Source organism: Pelobates fuscus, chromosome 1 (genome assembly GCF_036172605.1).
Source record: "Pelobates fuscus isolate aPelFus1 chromosome 1, aPelFus1.pri, whole genome shotgun sequence".
NCBI classification, from domain to species: domain Eukaryota; kingdom Metazoa; phylum Chordata; class Amphibia; order Anura; family Pelobatidae; genus Pelobates; species Pelobates fuscus.
In genome coordinates, this window is record NC_086317.1 from 9337058 (window position 1) to 9362028 (window position 24971).

General features: G+C 43.8%; 1 protein-coding gene across 1 annotated transcript in view; it reads right to left on the minus strand.

Moving 5' to 3' along the window:
* POLQ (DNA polymerase theta) overlaps window positions 1-24458 on the minus strand; it is a 102356-nt gene extending 77898 nt beyond the window's left edge. The window contains exons 1-10 of the mRNA XM_063433495.1: window positions 24384-24458; window positions 15551-16321; window positions 13109-13285; window positions 9413-9543; window positions 8326-8482; window positions 8013-8121; window positions 6740-6962; window positions 4308-4467; window positions 1826-1963; window positions 930-1142 (exon numbers count right to left, since the gene is read on the minus strand). Coding sequence (XP_063289565.1) covers window positions 930-1142; window positions 1826-1963; window positions 4308-4467; window positions 6740-6962; window positions 8013-8121; window positions 8326-8482; window positions 9413-9543; window positions 13109-13285; window positions 15551-16076 — 1834 coding nt within the window. The 5' untranslated portion in view covers window positions 16077-16321; window positions 24384-24458. The remainder of the gene's footprint in view (window positions 1-929; window positions 1143-1825; window positions 1964-4307; window positions 4468-6739; window positions 6963-8012; window positions 8122-8325; window positions 8483-9412; window positions 9544-13108; window positions 13286-15550; window positions 16322-24383) is intronic.
* Between the last annotated feature and the right edge of the window lie 513 nt (window positions 24459-24971).

Genomic DNA, 24971 nt, shown 5'->3' on the forward strand with positions numbered 1-24971 from the left:
GATTGTAAAGCCACCTTCTGTTAGATACAATGTCAATAAAGAAAGAATATAAAAACAAGATCACAATTTTCCCAAGCCTGCAGACTTAACCAAAGTAAGCCCATCTGCAAGTATTTTATTTTGTCAGTATCTGTAAAATAACAATACTTTATTTATTAACATCAGCGGTTGGATTTTAGACAGACATAGGTAACAAATATTAAACCCCTGATATAAGCATTTTTTGCATTGCATGTTGCACAAGTGCATTAAACAATATGCATTTTTTTTAACCAGTCCTATCCCTTTAATCCTCTGTATTTAATTGCTCCTTCTCCTCTGACCAATGGGAGGCGCTCTGACCTTCCAAACTTACCAACACAGGTCCATAACAGCACTAAGGGATCTTACTACCTTTCCTAAGGCGCTGAAAGCATCGACGTCGCAGTCAGGACATGTTTAAATTACATTTCTAGCAACTGAAGCTACTTTAGATACTTCAATAGTTCCACGGCTTAACAAAAAAATGAACGATTAAGAATTCACTTCCAACCACAATGACTGATAAAACAAAAAGTAGCGGTGTCGTCTTACATCTGACTGTGCTTTTAGCGCTCACATGAGATGGTCGGACCACACGTTGTCTAAATACTTCTAGAAAAAACTTTAAAGAACTGGACTTTAAAAAAAAAGCTGGATCAAAGTCAGGAATTGTCAACACAAATAATAGATTTATAAAATTAAATTATGATAAATGGAAGCCCTCTAGCAACTTAAAGAGCTGGAACAGGGTACTAGAAGGGTCTAATTTGTGTGCAGGCTCTGTGTATTTGGCACCAGAATAAATGTATCATTTGGGACATATAATGTTTTATTAAATTCAGTGATAAAGCCGTGTATATATTATAATGACCGACTGTCCAATATTTCATGACATTTTATGGACTTACCCACAGTATCCACTCCTTTTCGCCCTGCTCTTCCTGACATCTGCTTGTAGGTGAGAATGTCGAGTAGGCGGCCATTGAAAAGCGGAGATCGGATGATGACACGGCGAGCTGGCAGGTTTACCCCCGACGACAGAGTTGAAGTGGCGGCCAAGACACGGACATATCCCTGGCGGAAAGCTCCTTCAATAATGTCCCTCTCATCGAATGTCAGACCTGAATAGATAGAAAAAGTGAATTTCACTTGAAATATAAACAAATCTGGAAAAAAAAATAATTTACTAAATCGTAAAATTCTCTTTAAATTCTGCATTAGTGAATTACTTTGTTGGTGATGTAGAACTTTAATATAGAGATATCTCGCACACTAGAATGTGTGTACGGTGTAAATAAGGGTTCACATAGGATATTGATGAGAAATCCCTGTTTCTATGTGAACATAATGTTCTCAGTTAACAGGATTTGGTTTTAATCAGAGTTAATTTATTCCCTCCATCTCTCCAATCATCTTTGATCCAATCATTTCTAACTTGCTCAGCTGCCCGGTTACATTGCAGGAAAGCTAATGGCTTACAGGATTATCTGTTTATCGGGGTCAGTCCTTTCTGTGTCTGTTAAGGTTGGTTCTGTCTGTAAATTAAACCCACAATATGGTGACAAACGCCAATATAATGGAGATGTCCCGGCAGTTCAATGCACCACACATTCAGAAATGTCACACTTTGCAAATACTCCGGCTCTCTCCACATTACTGATGTGAGATTAACAACTTAGATCATTGAGCTTCTCTTGGAAGGAAATATTTTCTAATTCACAAAGGTTTTGAGGCAGTCTCATCAAGAATAGAAAATACAAAAAAGAAACTGAGATGAAATGAAAACAACAACATGTTGCATTACCAGCATGGTGGAACGCCACACCCCAGGGAACCGTACGAGCCAATACAGCGTCCAGAGCTGCCGGTGAGCGCTTTAACTGATCCACCACATCCTGAACACCATCTTTATCCAGTGTCACAGGGGCGATTATACCCGTTCCTGCATGAATAAGGGAGAGAACACAATCTTCAAAATCAAAACCAGACAAATAATGAATGAATGAAGAATGTGGCTCATCAAACTGAGAATGGCAAACTCTGTCCATCCAATGAAAGATGGTTTATTTGCTCTCCCGGTCTCCCATTGGCTGTTCTAATATGGAATACTGATCATAAAATAATATAATAGAATATAGCAGAAACCCGTCACACCCAGTTCAGTTATTTCCATCTCTTTGCTGGAACTCAACTTTTATTATTTAAAGTAAGTGTGACGACCAATCATTGTCCTGTAAATTGTTACCATGAGCTGGGTTCATTTAAACAGAAATATTTCCAAGAACTGAAGGGACCAATGGATTTCATATAGAGAAGGGAAATCGATTGCAGCGAATGCACAAGCAATGAATAATGCAAATTAAGGTTACAATATAAAGAGTGTACATGAAGAGATTGTTCCAACCACGTCATCAGAACAGAACGCCTGTTTTATCCTTTTTCCGTTCGGGAGACCTGATACGAACATAATTCTTTCATCTCCCGAACGAAGACCAGCCCTATATCCCATTAGAACGCTGACACCGACCACTTAAGTGTGAAACCGCAAGGGAAGTAATTAATGCATGCTTCCCCTGGGTGGCCACCATTTCGTATAACCGAACACGTGGCAGACAAAATAGTGGCAGCCATCTTGTCTCCCGAACGTGGGCAGCGGTACTTGGTCGTCGAGTGTCTGGAACTCTTTTCGGCTAGGCACTCGCGCGAATGTCGGTAAAAAAAAAAAAAACTTACACCGCTGCCCGTTCTGTTTCCAGACCACCTAGATGAACGATGTTCGGGAGATATGTACTACCGAACAGGGGGAGCATTTGAGTCCTGAAATTAAGAACTTCCCTTGCCTGGTGTTTGCACTGGAACCTTACGAACGGAGACCGGCCAGGGCACCTATTTCCCTGGAACTCTTTTGGGCTGTTTTACCTCAATGGCATTTCCGTTTCACCGGACCGATTCTTAGAAATGTTATACACTCAGATCGGGGCTATCGAGGAATGTACTTTTTGGGGGGTTCCTATGTATGGTGGGGGTACTTTTGGGGTACAGTATATTTTGTTGGATTTTCTGTACCTGAGAGATAATTAAATTAAAGGGTTTTTCTCATGCAATTATCTCTCAGGCACAGAGAATCCTATTGTATTGTTGTGTTGAAAACCCCTTGCATGGGACTGGGAATAAACTTCAGTTGTACCCCCAGAACTGTGTGTCGTCCAGTTGCTGGGGAGGAGGTGGGATATTTCTTTGGTGTTTTACTTGTTCATCATTTTAATTTTGTGGATCCAGCGGAGAAGAGTCTCTGCTAGGACTAGGGCTCTGCTACATAAAGCACCAACACATTCTGCAGTGCTGTACAATAGGTGGACTAAAGGTGGATAGGTATTATGCTTTTTATCTGTCTTCAAGCAACATATTTGTAGATATTTGTTTATTGCCATTTTCTGTGCAGCTACTTACTTTCATCATTTTTATTGTAAATTAAGAACAGCAGGCTGTCATGAGTGGAGCCCAGCAATATCCAATAGTATGCAGAGAGTTTACATGTAAACAGGCCAGATACAATAAAGGCCAACAGAACTATCCCACTACATTCCAACCTTACGGAGAAGATTTGAAGATTACTGCAGGAATTCTAAATAACCTGGATTCTAGCGGTTTATAAAATTATCATATTTGTGTGCCATACTAGGTTCAGATTCCTAGAAGATATATGGTGTGGGGCTCATGGAATAATCAGATATCAAAGCTTTCTGCTGTTTCTTTTTTTTTTAAAAACAAAGTTTTATTCTAGAGAAATACATTTGGAGGAAGAACAATAAAAATTAGCGGACAATAGATTGGCGAGAGATCAGTAATACTTTGATTAAAGATTAAACAGTGCACCTCTAATGGAAATCGACATTCCCCTGTCTATACATATATCTATTACTTATCTTTAGTGGTTACAGTTCACTGTATGAGGTCTTGTCTCCTTAGCTAGCACAGACCCAAAACAGCAGAATATGTGCCACTATGACGGATGAAGAGAGATCTCTGTATCATGATGCCTCAGTGTAGACAAGCAATTTGAATGGGTATGTGCAGAAAGAGGTCTTGGGAAGAATGAAGAACATAGATACTACTGGTAGCGAGACACTGGTGAGACTACACAGAGAAGACATGCTACTGCTAATTGGGCAGGCTAGATGGGCCGAATGGTTCTTATTTGCTGTCACATTCTATGTTTCTGTGTTACTCTAGACTGAGCTTCAACAGTGCCATTCCAGACTAATTTCACCCTTAATTCTGCTCACCTTCTGGTTGCTGAGCGGCTGACTGATACAGGTTGTAGAACTCACGGGCAATGGTGTCGGCCAATTTCTCACACCAGTTCTTTGAAGGACAGAAGATTAAGACAGAATGTCCACCTTGTATAGTTTCATAGCATAGACTGACAATGTGATCTTCATCTCCCTGCAAGGAAAACATTAAAAATATATAAACTTTAACACGTATCCTGGAGCAAACTAGTAAAAAACATGCATAATCTGGGAATGGTCTTTAGGTAGATACATTTTGTATCATGTCAAATTTGAGCAGTAAAAGCAAAACCAAAGAAAATATAATTTCAGAATTTCTGGGGAAGCTGAGAGTGTTTTCATTTGACACTCATGTATATGTATTTGCTCTTTTAGGGTACAAAACACAGACTTTGGCTCTGCAACCATTCAATATATTGTACAAAAAAAAAAAACCCAAATGTCTAGTACATATCCAGAGGTGAAAAAGAAAAAATAATTTTTTTGAGGCCCCCACAGCAGGCTGAACAACACTTCAACCTAACAATAGAAAAGGAGAAAGCCCTGTAGATAGGTCATAACTAAGTTGAGCGAACCCAGACTGTAAAGTTCAGGTTCGTACCGAACATTACGGTTTTTGGACCCCAGACCCGAACACTGACATATCACTGTATGTTCGGGTTGGAGTTCGGTGTTCGTCGATTTAATGGCGCGTTTTGAAAGGCTGCAGGGCAGCCAATCAACAAGCGTTTAACTCGTGTGCCCTTAGAAGCCATCACAGCCATGTCCTTGCACACTTCCTCCTCATCTTTGGCCCCTGGCTGGGGTTCATTGCCTCACTGTGTGCCTGGTCATCCTCCATGAGCGCAGCAGTCAATTCGGCCTTGTTACGCCCACCAGGCGTTCGCTTTAGAGCACTGTAGTCCATGGGTCTGTTGGCAGGGACATGGGATCCCGCCGCTTGCCACCAATTGAAGCGGGACCTGGGTAACTGATGGTTATCCCCTTTGATTAGAATAGGTCAGACCCATTTCCCCAGTAACCGGATGGGACACAGTTCCAGGATACAACGTTTGACAATCTTTATTTGGGTACACAGCTTTGCCTCCTGTTGCTGCCTCCTCCTCCTACTCAGCTTCTTCCTCCTTCTCCTCTACCACCTCCTCATCCGGTCAGCATAACACCTTCACCACCAACTTCAGCACAACCAGGGGGAAATGACAGCAGGCAGTTTTCAAACTCATATGTTTGGGGTTAAAACCCCACACCGCGCAGGAGCTGTGGACAGGCATGGAACAACAGACCAATGAGTGGTTGTTGCCACTGAGCCTCAAGCCCGGCCTGGTGGTGTGCGATAATGGGCGAAATCTCGTAGCAGCTCTGGGCCTAGCTGGTTTGACGCACATCCCTTGCCTGGCGCATGTGCTGAATTTGGTGGTGCAGAAATTCCTGAAAAACTACCCAGATATATCAAAGCTGCTGCAGAAAGTGCAGGTCGTCTGTGCGCGCTTTTGGTGTTCTCACCCTGCTGCTCGCATGTCTGCGCTGCAGCGTAACTTCGGCCTTCCCGCTCACCGCCTCATGAGACTGTGAGCAGCAGCAGGCGATTCAGCTGCAGCACGCACAGGTCAGTCGCTCTGCGGAACAGAGTTGTCTTTTTTTTATATGTCCCAATATTTTGGGGGCTACCCCAATTAAAAAAAATAATTATTTTTTTAAAATATTATAATTATATATATATATATATATATATATATATATATATATATATATATATATATAAACAGTGTTGGCTACCTCCTCCTCCTCCACCGCTACTTCCACCTACACCGCCACGGTCACCGCCTCCTCAACCTATGGGTCACTTAGTATAAACTATGTACACAATAGCCGAGGCTTGTGAAGGCCTTTTCTCCATGTATCAGGAGTTGAGTTCAGTTTGAACAATGAAAGAGAATACCCTGCACTCCAACCCTCTCTCAAATGGATAATTCTGGTGATCCTCCTGACAGTCATGCTTTAGATTTTGATTTATGTTCTTCCAAAGCTAAAATCAAAGATTCCATCTAGTGCTATTTTATGGCTCAGCTATATTTTTAATTTTTATGTTATTTTAAGTGATTTCCCTATCCACATTTGTTTGCAGGGCACTTGTCCTACTCTTACCCCCCATTTTACTTCCGTTTGCAGCCCTCTAGCCCTTTCCAGGACTTTTTTAGAGGCATTTTAGTGCCCAAAAGTTCGGGTCCCCATTGACTTCAAGCCCGAACCCGGACTTTTTTCAAAGTTCGGCCGAAACCGAACATCCAGGTGTCCGCTCAACTCTAGTCATAACGTTGTTGAGCTTGCTCTGGAGAGCTCAATAAATCTATAAGGCTTTTCACCTCTGGATGTGTGCTAGACTATAAGCGATAATAACCAATAATTTCCGCAGCTCGAATTCTTACCTTCAGGGGTATTAATGGCTCAAAGTCTCGCATGGCTGTCATGGTGGAGTCATATATCGTTTTCCCAACCTTCACTTGCTCCAGAAGTGGCACCGGACGGTAATCTGTGCAGTATAGCTCAGCATTAAGCCACGATGCCAGCAAGCCCAGATTAGGCAGGGTGGCACTCATACCCACAATCTGTACTTCATTCCGTGTATCGGCTCTTTGGGCATCAACATTCCTGTAATTAGAGGAGAGCAGAGTTAGAGGGGGAATCAGAGAAATTATCTTCTGTTTGTAAACTATGCATCACTCACAGCATTCTGGCAAACAAATATAGATGTAGTTTGAACTAGCTGTACTGAGTGAAGTTGGTTTGGGAAATAAAACTGTGATGTGAATATTGCATTAAATGCAATCACAGCACACTGTAATATACATCTCCTAGTGCTGACAAGACCATTCTCAATCTCCCGGGGGCCCTTCTCTGCTTTGGCGATAGTAACAAGCATTCTGTTTTGTAGAATTTTATACATGGGACTTCTGGGAAATCCTGCCCATTTCTGGTCACGTATTTTAGAATGAATTAGGAGGACTATAGTGGGTTCTTGGTTTAAGGGGTAATACCCTATAAGAGGGTACTGTGACAGAGAACCATCTGATCTTAGCATATTGATGGATCTGAACACATTGTTTCTCTCCAACTGATTCAGCATTAAACCAAGTACAGTGAGATTATCAATATGGGAATCTAGAAAATGGAACAATATATTGATTAGGTGAAGTGGGATTTACATATCAAGGGATCTCTTTAATGGCTCGGGAATTATTTCAACATATTTCCACATGCAAAACGTTGTCCATATGACAACACGACTAACGAATCACTTGAACACGATAAAGAGGATGAAGGCAAAAGTTGTGTGACAAAAAGAGAACGTTTCCGGAAAGCATGTGTTCAGAGAGATGTCAAAAAATACACCTGATCAACAAAGCTTGTTAGGGTAAGATAGCAAAATCATAACTCCAACCCTCCCCTCCCCCCCCCCCCCCCCCCCCCCAAAAAAAAACACACTTTCTCATCATCCAATTTTAAATATAGGGTCAAGGTGTGTTGATCAGGGATAATGAGACTTTCTTCTATTGAATTATTAGGGTCATGTAAAATGTTTGTAGACTTGGGTACTGGTGACATAAATATCAAATATTATAAAGATAAGACAGTAAAAAAATTAATGCTAAATATGTGCAGAATAATGTAAAATAGATAAAATTAAAATGAATAGCTTACTTAGAGGCCCTCTTCTGAGTGACATATCGAACCTTGGTGAGGAGTAGTTCCAGTAGATAACCTCGATGGGAATCCCCGAGCATGTGAAGCTCATCGACAACCATCATTCCTGGGACGGGAGACAAACCAACATGTTACATGTCACATACCTGCTACATGTTAATCACTGGCTTTACACATCCATCATTCCTGAGACACAATGTTATCAGCATACAGAGGGAGGCAATGATATAGCATTATTCTACCTGCAGATAATAAGATTGTTCTACCTGCAGATAATAAGATTGTTCTACCTGCAGAAACCGGAACTTACCCAGCAGATCCATCCTGTCCTCCTCGATCAGTCTGTTAACCAATCCATTGGCTTTTTCTATAGTGCAGACAGCAACATCCAAAGAGGAGAATCCTCCTGCGGGGGCTGAGCTCCCCATATAGCCCCCGACCCTTACCCCGACCTCCTGGAACAGATTCTGTAATGACCGAGACATGCAGTGACTGTATATTTTTTTACAAGACGGCAATGTCCAATAAAATGAGTGATATTTGTTTTCTACGCACACAATATTCTGTATATTAAATATCAATAGTGAGAGAGAGTCTATATATTGTGCACAGCGTAATATATATTTACAGACTAGAACATTCATTGTAATAAATCCAGAGAGTAGGTGCTTGTACACAATAAGTATTAGGAATAATTGCTTTATCTTCATGCATCTGATAATTTTCCACATGCTAATCAATCAGCATCGCTTGCGGTGGCATCATTGATAATGCGGCAGTGTATTCATAGTACAGATATAAACATTTCTAAGTTAAATTGAGCTGGGGGGGGGGGGACAACTTTGAGAAAATAAGAACAGAGAACCGTCACTTACTAAACGAATAAGGCTGTAGTCAGATATTGTATTTAGGGTACACTAGGCCCGATAACCCGCAGCAGGACAAGTCTCAAGTCCGGTTTATTTTATACGTCATGGAGACAGGAGGAACCAGAAGTTGAGTTCCTTTGGTCAATGTGTAAACAAGACCACCCAAGTGCAGCAATATATTAGGGAGAAGGGTTAATTACTTCCCTTTAAATCTAGACTGTAACAAAGGATTCCTCAAATCCTCACAAGAAGCATACAAAACAAGATACGCCTAGAAAAAAACAAAAGCAGAGAACACTCATAGGGAAACACCGTTGAGTAGAGATGCCCCTGCTATAGATATTTGCACTCACAATTTGTGAGTGCAATGACACCACTCACATTCTGGTCAATGTCTAATGATGTGAGTGTATTTTAAAACTTTCTCACTGTGAATATAAGGCCCACCCAGCCCTGTGTGTAGATGCACTATGACACTTTGTCTTTATAACGGTAACGTAATGGCATCCGATCCATATTGAGAATTACCTGTAAGTAGAAGGTTTTCTCTTTTGCTACAGAGACGAATGGAAGGATGAATAAAGCTTTCTTTCTGGTCTCCAAAACTCTCTTCAAAATCAGCAACTCAGCAACTAAAGTCTTTCCTGCACTGGTTGGGGCTAAAGAAACAGGAAAAAGGGTTCTTTTTAACAGCACTCACATTGGGTATGAATCCCATCCCCCACAATGACACCACTCCGCAGGAGGAATCCCATCCCCCACAATGACACCACTCCGCAGGAGGAATCCCATCCCCCACAATGACACCACTCCGCAGCAGGAATCCCATCCCCCACAATGATACCACTCCGCAGCAGGAATCCCATCCCCCACAATGACACCACTCCGCAGCAGGAATCCCATCCCCCACAATGACAGCACTCCGCAGCAGGAATCCCATCCCCCACAATGACAGCACTCCGCAGCAGGAATCCCATCCCCCACAATGACACCACTCCGTAGCAGGAATCCCATCCCCCACAATGACACCACTCCGTAGCAGGAATCCCATCCCCCACAATGATACCACTCCGCAGCAGGAATCCCATCCCCCACAATGACACCACTCCGCAGGAGGAATCCCATCCCCCACAATGACACCACTCCGCAGGAGGAATCCCATCCCCCACAATGATACCACTCCGCAGGAGGAATCCCATCCCCCACAATGATACCACTCCACAGCAGGAATCCCATCCCCCACAATGACAGCACTCCGCAGCAGGAATCCCATCCCCCACAATGACACCACTCCGCAGCAGGAATCCCATCCCCCACAGTGACACCACTCCGCAGCAGGAATCCCATCCCCCACAGTGACACCACTCCGCAGCAGGAATCCCATCCCCCACAATGACACCACTCCGTAGCAGGAATCCCATCCCCCACAGTGACACCACTCCGCAGCAGGAATCCCATCCCCCACAATGACACCACTCCGCAGCAGGAATCCCATCCCCCACAATGACAGCACTCCGCAGCAGGAATCCCATCCCCCACAATGACACCACTCCGTAGCAGGAATCCCATCCCCCACAATGACACCACTCCGTAGCAGGAATCCCATCCCCCACAATGATACCACTCCGCAGCAGGAATCCCATCCCCCACAATGACACCACTCCGCAGGAGGAATCCCATCCCCCACAATGATACCACTCCGCAGGAGGAATCCCATCCCCCACAATGATACCACTCCGCAGCAGGAATCCCATCCCCCACAATGACAGCACTCCGCAGCAGGAATCCCATCCCCCACAATGACACCACTCCGCAGCAGGAATCCCATCCCCCACAATGACACCACTCCGCAGCAGGAATCCCATCCTCCACAATGACAGCACTCCGCAGCAGGAATCCCATCCTCCACAATGACAGCACTCCGCAGCAGGAATCCCATCCCCCACAATGACACCACTCCGCAGCAGGAATCCCATCCCCCACAATGACACCACTCCGCAGCAGGAATCCCATCCTCCACAATGACAGCACTCCGCAGCAGGAATCCCATCCCCCACAATGACACCACTCCGCAGCAGGAATCCCATCCCCCACAATGACACCACTCCGCAGCAGGAATCCCATCCCCCACAGTGACACCACTCCGCAGCAGGAATCCCATCCCCCACAATGACACCACTCCGCAGCAGGAATCCCATCCCCCACAATGATACCACTCCGCAGCAGGAATCCCATCCCCCACAATGACACCACTCCGCAGGAGGAATCCCATCCCCCACAATGATACCACTCCGCAGGAGGAATCCCATCCCCCACAATGATACCACTCCGCAGCAGGAATCCCATCCCCCACAATGACAGCACTCCGCAGCAGGAATCCCATCCCCCACAATGACACCACTCCGCAGCAGGAATCCCATCCCCCACAATGACACCACTCCGCAGCAGGAATCCCATCCTCCACAATGACAGCACTCCGCAGCAGGAATCCCATCCTCCACAATGACAGCACTCCGCAGCAGGAATCCCATCCCCCACAATGACACCACTCCGCAGCAGGAATCCCATCCCCCACAATGACACCACTCCGCAGCAGGAATCCCATCCTCCACAATGACAGCACTCCGCAGCAGGAATCCCATCCCCCACAATGACACCACTCCGCAGCAGGAATCCCATCGCCCACAATGATACCACTCCGTAGCAGGAATCCCATCCCCCACAATGATACCACTCCGCAGCAGGAATCCCATCCCCCACAATGGCACCACTCCGCAGCAGGAATCCCATCCCCCACAATGACACCACTCCGCAGCAGGAATCCCATCCCCCACAATGACACCACTCCGCAGCAGGAATCCCATCCCCCACAATGATACCACTCCGCAGCAAGAATCCCATCCCCTACAATGACACCACTCCGCAGCAGGAATCCCATCCCCCACAATGACACCACTCCGCAGCAGGAATCCCATCCCCCACAATGACACCACTCAGCAGCAGGAATCCCATCCCCCACAATGACACCACTCTGCAGCAGGAATCCCATCCCCCACAATGACACCACTCTGCAGCAGGAATCCCATCCCCCACAATGATACCACTCCGCAGCAGGAATCCCATCCCCCACAATGACACCACTCCGCAGCAGGAATCCCATCCCCCACAATGACACCACTCCGCAGCAGGAATCCCATCCCCCACAATGACACCACTCCGCAGCAGGAATCCCATCACCCAAAATACCACCTGGAGCATGAAACCTCTCTCTGCCATGAAACTACATTCAAGATTGCATCCCTTTCCTGCCATCCCCCACAATGATACCACTCCGCAGCAGGATACTACTCCCGTTACCCCACCATGATACTACTCCCGTTACCCCACCATGATACCACTCCCGTTACCCCACCATGATACTACTCCCGTTACCCCACCATGATACCACTCCCGTTACCCCACCATGATACTACTCCCGTTACCCCACCATGATACTACTCCCGTTACCCCACCATGATACCACTCCCGTTACCCCACCATGATACTACTCCCGTTACCCCACCATGATACCACTCCCGTTACCCCACCATGATACTACTCCCGTTACCCCACCATGATACTACTCCCGTTACCCCACCATGATACTACTCCCGTTACCCCACCATGATACTACTCCCGTTATCCCACCATGATACTACTCCCGTTACCCCACCATGATACTACTCCCGTTACCCCACCATGATACTACTCCCGTTACCCCACCATGATACCACTCCCGTTACCCCACCATGATACCACTCCCGTTACCCCACCATGATACTACTCCCGTTACCCCACCATGATACTACTCCCGTTACCCCACCATGATACTACTCCCGTTATCCCACCATGATACTACTCCCGTTATCCCACCATGATACTACTCCCGTTATCCCACCATGATACTACTCCCGTTATCCCACCATGATACTACTCCCGTTATCCCACCATGTTCCAATTCCGTTATCCCACCATGATACTACTCCCGTTATCCCACCATGATACTACTCCGATGCATTTTTTCCTGCCAAATATAAGTTCCCAGCATGGACTCATTTCAGTATTATTTTTTATCATATGTTCATTAGCAATTTTTACTTGGGCTCCTACAAGAATTCTTCAGATTTTATTTCACTAAATCCATAAATGGACTAGCATCCCTGGGCTATTTCTATTTATTGTCACCTGAATAGACCAGGTTCCTTCCTTCCAGGACCTGCCCGAGCATCAGACAGTCTGCTTGCCACTCAAACATCTGGGACACGCCGATGCTGCCGTACACTTCAAGAACAGCTTTAGGAAGCCCCCAGCTGGCCAGCAGGAGTTTATCAGTCAAGTCATCTGGAGCTGCCATATGGAGTCCTTCAGGGAGGAAGAATACATTACCATCAATAAGTGCTTATACTGACAGATAATGAAAACATAAAGTATAGACAAAAAGCTGCGCCTCAATTAAGGACAACAGCCAAACTGTTAATGATTCATTGGACACAAGGTGTAAAAGTATTTGAAGAATAATTTTACAGGAACATTACATATGCTCTAATGGACCTTAGTATGCTCTAACAGAGCTCAGCATGCTCTAATGGATCTTAGTATGCTCTAACAGAGCTCAGCATGCTCTAATGGATCTTAGTATGCTCTAACAGAGCTCAGCATGCTCTAATGGATCTTAGTATGCTCTAACAGAGCTCAGCATGCTCTAATGGATCTTAATATGCTCTAACAGAGCGCAGTGTGCTCTAATGGATCTTAGTATGCTCTAACAGAGCTCAGCGTGCTATAATGGACCTTAGAGCTCTGTTAGAGTATACCAAGGTCCATTAGGGCATGCTGAGCTCTGCTAGAGTATACTAACAGAGCTTAGTGTGACCTAATGGACCTTAGTATGCTCTAACAGAGCTCAATGTGCCCTAATGGACCTTAGAAAGCTCCAGCAGAGCTCAGTGTGACCTAATGGACCTTAGTATGCTCTAACAGAGCTCAGTGTGACCTAATGGACCTTAGTATGCTCTAACAGAGCTCAGTGTGACCTAATGGACCTTAGTAAGCTCTAATTGAGCTCAATGTGCCCTAATTGATCTTAGAGCATACTAAGATCCATTAGAGCATGCTAAGCTCTGTTAGAGCATACTACACTGAGCTCTGTTAGAGCTTACTAAGATCCATTAGAGCATGCCGAGCTCTGTTAGAGCTTACTAAGGTCCATTAGGTCACACTGAGCTCTGTTAGAGCTTACTAAGGTCCATTAGGTCACACTGAGCTCTGTTAGAGCATACTAAGGTCCATTAGGTCACACTGAGCTCTGTTAGAGCATACTAAGGTCCATTAGGTCACACTGAGCTCTGTTAGAGCATACTAAGGTCCATTAGAGCATGCCGAGCTCTCTTAGTATTGGCTGGCAAATCATGCTTGCCACTGCAGGTTAGACACTCACACATCAATAATGGGAACAAAATACCTTCTGAACTTGTGACTGGTCTATGAGCTATTTATTTATTTATTTTTTGCATTGTTTTTTTTTTGTGCAAGCAAAAAAAAAAAGTTTTTTTTTTTTTTTTAAATAGGTCATTCTTCTGCTGCTTTGAGGACCAGGTCTGAGGTGGGAGATGCCCCTTTTGCGATCACTGCAGCCAGGCTTGACAAGGGCTTGTTACAGTTGGACATATTGTGATAACAGTACATTTTGTTACAGAAATGTTTATTAAGGAATTTGCTTGCGCTTTATTTATAATAAAATAATAATAATAATAATAATAATAATATCAACTCATTGTGACAAATATCCTTTATATAAAGAGCAGTAGAGGGGAATTTAGTAACGTTGTTCCTAAAACACTAAATAAGTGTTTATCGACCTGGAATATCCAGGAGCCTGGCAGAAGGACTTGATTTAGCTCAGGGGTCAGCAGGCTATGGCGCGTGGGTCTTTGCACTGCACTCAAGGCTGCCAGAGACAAACAGGCCTTAAAGGAGTCCCAGTGGGACTTTAGATATCTGCTAGTGCAACCCGAGCGGTGATAGCTGGTGGCAAGGGACAATCCTTAAATTACATATTAAAGCACTCAGAGGACATGATCGCACATCACTTCCTCCCTGATCTTGTGAATGGGAATCCACATTGGAGTAGAGAAGCTCATGGCAGCTATCGTAGTTCCTGCTTTTGAACTGTACCTGGCCAGTCTGGTCCCCGGGGAAGCCACCCACACTGCCAGTTATACACAGAGCTGCAGAAGAACCCTCCCTCTCATTCAAATAATACAAACAGACCACAAACACAACACAGTACTCACAAATACAAACACCACTGACAATCCACATACAGGCACACAAGCCTACAAGCAGCCTCTGACATGCCATATCACAAGCAGCCTCACACATATACACATAATATCACAAAACTACTCATGAACATATGTGATACATAACAGGCAACATACGCACAAATACAACACTACAAAACAACTTCAGCATCCATAAATACGATGCAAAATACAGCAACATACACACCTTAATTAAAACTAAAATGTATCTTGTTTTGCCACAGTACTGCTAAAAGGTTGCCTACCCTGGTTTACATAATGGTATGATACTACCCAGGCACATTGAATCAAAGTGACGGTTTACCGGATGCAGATATGCTGTCACTGAGTTTGCTGTTCTCCAGGAATGTCCGATCCAGTCCAGGTGGAGGAGTCAACACCGACACAGAGAGATTGATGTTTGTGTCTTGTTGCTTCCTCTTCTCTAGTATAGACACCTGATGGGCAGGACTGAACAGGATATAATCTTTGTGGACAGTGGAAATGGTTTCAGAGCTCGGAGACATCTCCTTACTCCTTCCAGAATCTGATGTTTGAGGTCTCTGTGAAGACCTGGGGTGGAGGGCTTTAGATGTTTTGTAAACGTGGCGATATATTGCTGGTTTCTTTGATGCAGAAGGGCTTGCAGAGTCTTCTGACCCAGGGCTTGTGAGTGACGGGGGTCGATAACGCTTGCGGCCATTGTGAGGTCCTAAAATACCTTTCACTGTAGATAAGGTGTTAGCCTTTTCATTTTCCTTGGAAGTTAAACCACCAAATAATATTTTTGAAAGGTTCGTGCTTGACCCAGGTGGGCCATTCATTGGCAGCTTTTTATTCGGGTGCTGCATTGTGCACGGTTATTGGGTTAATTATAAAATAAATAGCATATTGATAATACAAATAACACAGTCCATAAAAAGTGTCAATCGAGAGCTGTTTTCCAGTGAAGTCCCACAGAGAGCTGCAGCCTTTCATTAGTTAAGTAATTACTGGTTTCTGTTAATTGAATGGATCCTGAGACATATCGAACAGGCCAAAGGAGAGCACATTTTATTATTGAGATCTGCATTCTGATACCCAGGAAGACAGCAGCCTGTAAACAATCAAGGAAACAAAAATGACAATGAGCAAAGATATCAGGAAAAATATCATTTAAAATAGATATTTTTAAATGTGAATTAACCCCATATTGTTTTATACATAGCTCAAATCAAGGGAGAGACCAGCCAGTCTCCAGCTATTCTTAAACTAAAACTCTAAGCCAGCCATGACTCTCTGAGTATCACAGGAAACATACTCAGACTCCTGGAGAAAGATTGGCTACATCTGCCAACATTAAAAGTAAATTATAACTTGTGGCTTGGTGAATGGTGTCGGGAGCAAGGATTTGGCTTTATTTCTCATGGTAGCTCTGTTTGGAATGGAAATAAACTGTACAAAAAGATGGTTTGAATCTTTCTCAAAAGGGGACAGATGTTCTCAGTGAGCAGTTTAGAGGTTTTGCTAAGATGTATTTAAACTAGGAGGGGGGGGGGAAAGGGTGATAAAACATCAATCCAATTGTCCCCCAAAACAAGGACAGAAGGTGCCTGCAGCAAGTGTGTTAAAAAATGATAGTCATGTCTACAAATTGCTCGCAGTTTAGGGAATAAGATCCATGAACTTGTGGCAATAATGGCAACTGATAGTGTAGATTTAATCGCGGTTACTGAGACATGGTATAATGAGAGAAATGACTGGGACATAGCAATACCAGGGTACTCTTTATATAGAAAAGACAGGGAAGGCAGGAAAGGGGGAGGGGTGGACCTCTTTGTTAAAGGGAAACTCCAGTGCCAGAAAAACGATCCGTTTTTCTGGCACTGGAGGGTCCCTCTCCCTCCCACCCACCAATCCCCGGTTACTGAAGGGGTGAAAACCCCTTCAGTCACTTACCTGGGACAGCGGCGATGTCCCTCGCCGCTGTCTCCGCCTCCGCGACGCTCCTCCTAGTGATTACGTCGGCCAGTGGGCGAGACTAATCTCGCTCACCGGCCGAGGAGACCTAATGCGCATGCGCGGAAATGCCGCGCATGCGCATTACGTCTCCCCATAGGAAAGCATTGAAAAATCATTTCAATGCTTTCCTATGGGGAATAGAGCGACGCTGGAGGTCCTCACACAGCGTGAGGACGTCCAGCGACGCTCTAGCACAGGAAACCTGTGCTAGAAACAAGGAAGTGACCTCTAGTGGCTGTCTAATAGACAGCCACTAGAGGTGGAGTTAACCCTGCAATGTAAATATTGCAGTTTATGAAAAACTGCAATAATTACAGTTGCAGGGTTAAGGGTAGTGGGAGTTGGCACCCAGACCACTCCAATGAGCAGAAGTGGTCTGGGTGCCTGGAGTGTCCCTTTAAGGATAGCAGAAAATCTAGCCTAATAAAAGTTAGTGAGGCGAACATAGAGTCTGTTTGGGTTACGTTAGAATTTGGTAATCACACAGTAACTCGTGTAGGTGTGATTTATAGGCCCCCAGGACAAATTGAAGAGTTAGATAATCTACTAGTTGAGGAAATAGCTAAAATGACAATGAAGGGGGAAGTTATCATCATGGGTGACTTTAAACTTCCTGATGTAAATTGGAAAACCAAAATAGCTGCTTGTGCCAGGAGCACACATATTCTAAACTCCCTACTGGGATTGTCTCTAAAACAAGTCGTTGAGGAGCCAACTCGTAAAGAGGCCATACTAGATTTAGTGTTAACAAATGGAGATTTGGTATCCGATATTACTGTAGGTGAAAGTTTAGGATCCAGTGATCATCAGTCAGTGTGGTTTAATATAAGAACAGTGACTGAGTCACACCACACAAAAACAAAAGTTTTGAACTTTAGAAAAACAGACTTTTCAAAATTAGAATATGTGTAAAGGAGTCATTATCAGACTGGAGCCATTTAAATGGAGTCCAAGAGAAATGGTATTGTGGCGAAACCAACCTCGCCACTGGGCCCTGGAGAAGCCTGTTTGCTAGCCTCCTACCTGCTGACTATGGCCCCTGGGTTATTTGGGGCATATTGTACTTTATATTGCTGCTACTGGCCCTTTTAAAATCATCGATGGACATATTGGGACTTTTTGGGATTGTGGCGAAACCGACCTCGCCACGTGTCCTTGGAGGGGGCTGATTGCCCGCCTCTTGCCTTTGGACTATGGACCAGACTTTATGGGAATGTGATACCCCAGATAGCTATACCATGGAGCCTATTCATATAATGAAAGACTATGGGAAAGACTTTAGCTCCATGGCAATTGTACTGTGTGAGTAGGATCTGCGCGCTATTCGGTAGTTTTGTGCGCGCAGATCCCAGCTATCTGGGGATAGGTGAAATGTCTGTGTGTTATGTGTAAAAGGTGAATTTATGTATTTTAAAGTGTTTTACTGTCTTTGTGTCCCCATGTGCTTAATGGAGTCTGTCTCTGTGCTGGGAGATAATTGAATTACTTCTCCAGCACAGAGAAGGCCCTGTAAACCTGGAAAGCTAGGGGTTTTAAAAAAATACTTTACTAACTTTTGAACCCCTGGTCTGATCCATGCCATTTTTTTAATATGTTGTTCCCCTGAATGGATTGATTGTGGATATGTATTTTTATGTGAATGTGATGTATGGTTTTGAAGTTACAGATATTGTGTAAAAGTTATGTTTTAAACTGTATAATAAGTGGATTATCTCTCAGGCTAAGGGGAGGGGATGTGTGGGTTGTACCATATCTCGGATTGGTTATTTTATGCCTCCCCCTGGGTGTGGCCTGTATGTGTGAGATGGAAATAAAAGCCAGTCTGGATGAGCCAGTCCAGAGTTCCTGTTTTTACCCTCAAAGTGATGTGTCGTCTCATTATTGGGGGGAAGGATTTATTGCATGCTGTTCCAGTTGACTGCTAGAAGTACAAGCCTATTCGTATGGTTCCTATTCAATGGTCTACAGCATTCATATGCTTGGGAGAATTTAAAAGGTTCTCTCGGATTCGGTGATTGTGGTGTCTGCCAGAGTGCTTGGAGTCCTCAGGAAGCACTAGGAGCATCCATTAACGGAGGTACCAAGTCGGGGTGCCAGGCGATCCGTTACAGGTATTATTTAAAAAAAGTTACACTGCTGAACCCCAAAGCATTTTTTAAGTACATAAATTCCAAAAAACCCAAAAATGAAAGTATAGGTACACTTAAAACTGAAACGGGGGTGTTGGTTAATGAAGACCAAGAAAAGGCAGGAATTCTAAATAGCTATTTCTCCTCCGTATATATTAAAGAAGAACCCATGGCAATAGATGTGCAAATGATTGCTACTAAAAACTTGCAGAATAATTGTAATTGGTTAACTCAAGACAATGTGCTGCAGCAACTAAAGAAAGTTAATATAAACAAAGCTCCAGGGCCTGACGGTATCCATCCACGTGTACTTAAGGAACTAAGTGTAGAAATAAGTGAACCTCTGTTTTTAATCTTTCAAGATTCTTTTCTTTCAGGAAGTGTTCCGGAGGATTGGAGGAAGGCCGATGTGGTTCCTATATTCAAAAAGGGTTCAAAATCCTTGCCTGGAAATTATAGACCTGTGAGCTTATCTTCTGTGGCTGGTAAAATATTTGAAAGGTTATTAAGGGATAATATTCAAGAATTCCTTGAGAAGAATATGGTTATCAGCAAAAATCAGCACGGTTTTATGAAGCACAGGTCATGTCAAACTAACTTGATTGCGTTCTACGAAGAAGTAAGTAGAAGTATAGATCAGGGTGTTGCAGTGGATGTGATCTATTTGGATTTTGCCAAGGCATTTGATACAGTTCCACACAAAAGATTAGTGTTCAAACTCAAGGAAATCGGTCTCGATGAAAATGCTTGTTCTTGGGTAGAACATTGGCTTAAAAACAGAATACAAAGAGTTGTCGTTAATGGTAAATTTTCAAGCTGGACAGAGGTGGCAAGTGGTGTCCCTCAGGGGTCTGTTCTGGGACCCCTTCTATTTCACATTTTTATAAATGATCTTGAAGACAGCATTGAAAGTCATGTTTCAGTGTTTGCAGATGACACAAAACTTTGTAAAATAATACAATGTGAGCAAGATATTACTTTGCTGCAGAAGGATTTAGATAGACTGGAGGACTGGGCACTCAAATGGCAGATGAAATTTAATGTTGAAAAATGCAAAGTTATGCACTTCGGCGTAAAGAATACACAAGCAACGTATACCCTTAATGGAAGTGAATTAGGGATAACAACACACGAAAAGGACTTGGGAATTGTTATAGACAACAAACTATGCAACAATGTGCAATGTCAATCAGCAGTGGCCAAGGCCAGTAAGGTATTGTCATGCATGAAAAAGGGCATTCATTCTCGGGACGAGAATATCATTTTGCCTCTCTATAAATCACTGGTAAGACCACATATTGAATATGCTGTGCAATTTTGGGCACCTGTTCTAAAGAAGGATATCATGGCACTAGAAAAAGTGCAGAGGCGGGCTACAAAATTAATAAAAGGAATGGAACATATCAGCTATGGAGAAAGGTTAACAAATTTAAACCTATTTAGTTTAGAAAAACGTCGCCTGAGAGGGGATATGATAACATTATACAAATATATTCGGGGCCAATACAAACCATTGTGTGGAAATCTATTCACAAACCGGACTTTACATAGGACACGAGGCCATGCGTTTAGACTGGAAGAAAGAAGATTTCGTCTAAGGCAAAGGAAAGGTTTTTTTACTGTAAGAACAATAAGGATGTGGAATTCTCTGCCTGAAGAAGTGGTTTTATCAGAGTCCATACAGATGTTCAAACAGCTACTAGATGCATACTTGCAAAGACAGAATATTCAAGGATATAATCTTTCAATGTAGGGTAATAACTGCTTGATTCAAGGATAAATCTGACTGCCATTCTGGGGTCAAGAAGGAATTTTTTGTCCTAGCTTGTTGCAAAATTGTGCTTCAAACTGGGTTTTTTTTTTTTGCCTTTTGGATCAACAGCAAAAAACAGGTGTGAGGAAGGCTGAACTTGATGGACGCAAGTCTCTTTTCAGCTATCTAACTATGTAACTATGTAACTATGAATGCAACCGAAAATTGCATTAGGATTGTCAGTAAAAGCAACAAATTCAAGAAACCACTGTAGTACTCCGCAGATGTAGCCAAAATAGTAAAAAACTAAAAGTTAGCATTTAGTAATTATAAAAAAAAAAAAACCAGAGTGAGGAAGACAGAATGATCTATAAGATTAGGCAGAAAGAGGCTATGCAAGTTATAACATTAGATGGCTATTTCCTCAACTAGTAGATTATCTAACTCTTAAATGTTTATGGAAGGCTGTGAAAGTCACATGCAGGGAGGTGTGACTAGGGTTCATAAACAAAGTGATTTAACTCCTAAATGGCAGATAATTGAGCACAAAGATTGCAGGGGCATGATCTACACACCAAAACTGTTTCATTAAGCTAAAGTTGTTTTGGTGACTAGAAAGTCCCTTTAATGTGGATAAGTGCAAGATAATGCATATTGGACGTAAAAACCCAAGGGCAGAGTATAGAATATTTGATATAGTCCTAACCGCAACATCTGAGGAAAGGAATATAGGGGTGATTATTTCTGATGACTTAAAGGTAGGCAGACAATGTAATAGAGCAGCAGGAAATGCTAGCAGAATGCTTGGTTGTATAGGGAGAGGTATTAGCAGTAGAAAGAGGGAAGTGCTCATGCCATTGTACAGAACACTAGTGAGACCTCACTTGGAGTATTGTACGCAGTACTGGAGACCGTAACTTCAGAAGGATATTGATACTTTAGAGAGAGTTCAGAGAAGGGCTACTAAACTGGTTCATGGATTGCAGGATAAAACTTACCAGGAAAGGTTAAAGGATCTTAACATGTATTGCTTGGGGGAAAGACGAGACAGGGGGGATATGATAGAAACATTTAAATACATAAATGGAATCAACACAGTAAAGGAGGAGACGATATTTAAAGGAAGAAAAACTACCACAACAAGAGGACATAGTCTTAAATTAGAGGTGCAAAAGGTTTAAAAATAAGATCAGGATGTATTATTTTACTGAGAGGGTAGTAGATGCATGGAATGGCATTCCAGCTGGGTGGGGGCAGGGAGATGGGGTGCTTGCAGTTACCCTCTTTTGGATCAACAGCAAAAACATATGTGAGGAAGGCTGAACTTGATGTACGCAAGTCTATTTTCAGCTATGTAACTATGTAACACAGTAAAGGAGTTTAAGCATGCAAGGGATAGGCATAAGGCTATCCTAACTATAAGATAAGGCCAGGGACTAATGAAAGTATTTAGAAAATTGGGCAGACTCGATGGGCCGAATGGCTCGTATCTGCCCTCACATTCTATGTTTCAATAACAATGCTTCTACCCACAAAGGACCGGGAAACCCCTCTCAAAGTGACGGAACCATTTAGCGTTTTTTTGCTTTGATTTTTAAATGAACCTAATAAGGAGATCACATTATGTCTGGGGAATTGTAACACAAAGGACACCAACACTCTGGGTCTGGCAGCACCCAGGCCAGCCTGATGGTGAAAAAACACCAAGAATTCAGAGGGCTCTTTATAAACCAAATCTATTCTGTGCTCAGTGGGCAAATGAACTCCACCTCTCAGAATCTCCTGCCGAACCCACAAAACATGGCTAAAGGGATCATTTTTCAGGGCTGAATTTAAATGAGCATGACTGGGATAGTCACTTCCTGGTTTGGGGACAGCTCACTGCAGAGGATTTAAAGAAAATAAATTAAATGTGAACATGTTTGTATTCTTATTCATTTATTTGCATACATTTGAATGCACACGCTATATAATGTATTTAAAAAGAACACTATTTTTTCTTCTTAACTTATCTCATGATTTCTGGAATGGACCAGGGAAGAGGTTACTCAAATCTAATAATTTATAAAATCCATGTATTGATGACTAAAAAAGTAATTTGGAAAGCCAACTATAAACTATAGTGGCATCTGATTCATGTTTAAAGAAAAAACAAACACCCATTCAGCTCAGTTCAAAACAAGAACACAATTTGAATTAATAAATAAAATAGATACAATTGAATCAAATACTATATACAGTTACACTGAGCTGGAGGGGTGACTTGCTGATACAATGTAATAAAATAAAACACAGACAGAATGTTTGATACTCTGTAACCGGCAGGGATTGATACATAAAACAGCAGAATAAATGTCTGAACATTGCTTTAAAAGAGCTATGGGCAAACTGATCATAATTCTAATACCAGCCTGAACCACCAGCCCCAGCAGCTCAACAGATCTTTATTAAAAGACTGGGTACAGAGCACTAAAGCAAACAGAGTAAGCAAAGGTGATCCCCCAGAGTAAGCAAAGGTGATCCATATCTCCCTCCACAACACAGAGAGGGTAACCGAGGGTACCCCATCTCCCTGCCCCCACCCAGAGAGGGTAACTGCAGGCAACCGATCTCCCTGCCCCCACCCAGAGAGGGTAACTGCAGGCACCCCTTCTCCCTGCCCCCACCCAGAGAGGGTAACTGCAGGCACCCCTTCTCCCTGCCCCCACCCAGAGAGGGTAACTGCAGGCACCCCATCTCCCTGCCCCCACCCAGAGAGGGTAACTGCAGGCACCCCATCTCCCTGCCCCCACCCAGAGAGGGTAACTGCAGGCACCCCATCTCCCTGCCCCCACCCAGAGAGGGTAACTGCAGGCACCCCATCTCCCTGCCCCCACCCAGAGAGGGTAACTGCAGGCACCCCATCTCCCTGCCCCCACCCAGAGAGGGTAACTGCAGGCACCCCATCTCCCTGCCCCCACCCAGAGAGGGTAACTGCAGGCACCCCATCTCCCTGCCCCCACCCAGAGAGGGTAACTGCAGGCACCCCATCTCCCTGCCCCCACTCAGAGAGGGTAACTGCAGGCACCCCATCTCCCTGCCCCCACCCAGAGAGGGTAACTGCAGGCACCCGATCTCCCTGCCCCCACTGAGAGGGTAACTGCAGGCACCCGATCTCCCTGCCCCCACTGAGAGGGTAACTTACTTTTCATCCTTCCTCCAGATGAGCTAAGAGCAGGTCGCTTAGCCCCTCCTAGTGGTGACTATATGTATTACCCGGGTTACCCCGCTGTTACCTGGACCCATACCCCGAATCGGACAGACCCAGACCGGGCTCCCGGTAACCTGCCCTCTCTGCTGGCGGCTTCAAGTTTGAACTCTGCACGTCACTCTCCAGCGCCGCTGACGTCATGGCAGGAAGGGAGGGCGCCATGATTGTTGTGGGCAGAAGGATGGGCAGAGAGCTGAAATCACTGAGTCTATATCCCATAATAATACAATATATCACACTGACAGTGTCTATATGCCATAATAATACAATATATCACACTGACAGTGGGGTCTATATGCCATAATAATACAATATATCACACTGACAGTGGGGTCTATATCCCATAATAATACAATATATCACACTGACAGTGGGGTCTATATCCCATAATAATACAATATATCACACTGACAGTGGGGTCTATATCCCATAATAATACAATATATCACACTGACAGTGGGGTCTATATCCCATAATAATACAATATATCACACTGACAGTGGGGTCTATATCCCATAATAATACAATATATCACACTGACAGTGGGGTCTATATCCCATAATAATACAATATATCACACTGACAGTGGGGTCTATATCCCATAATACAATAT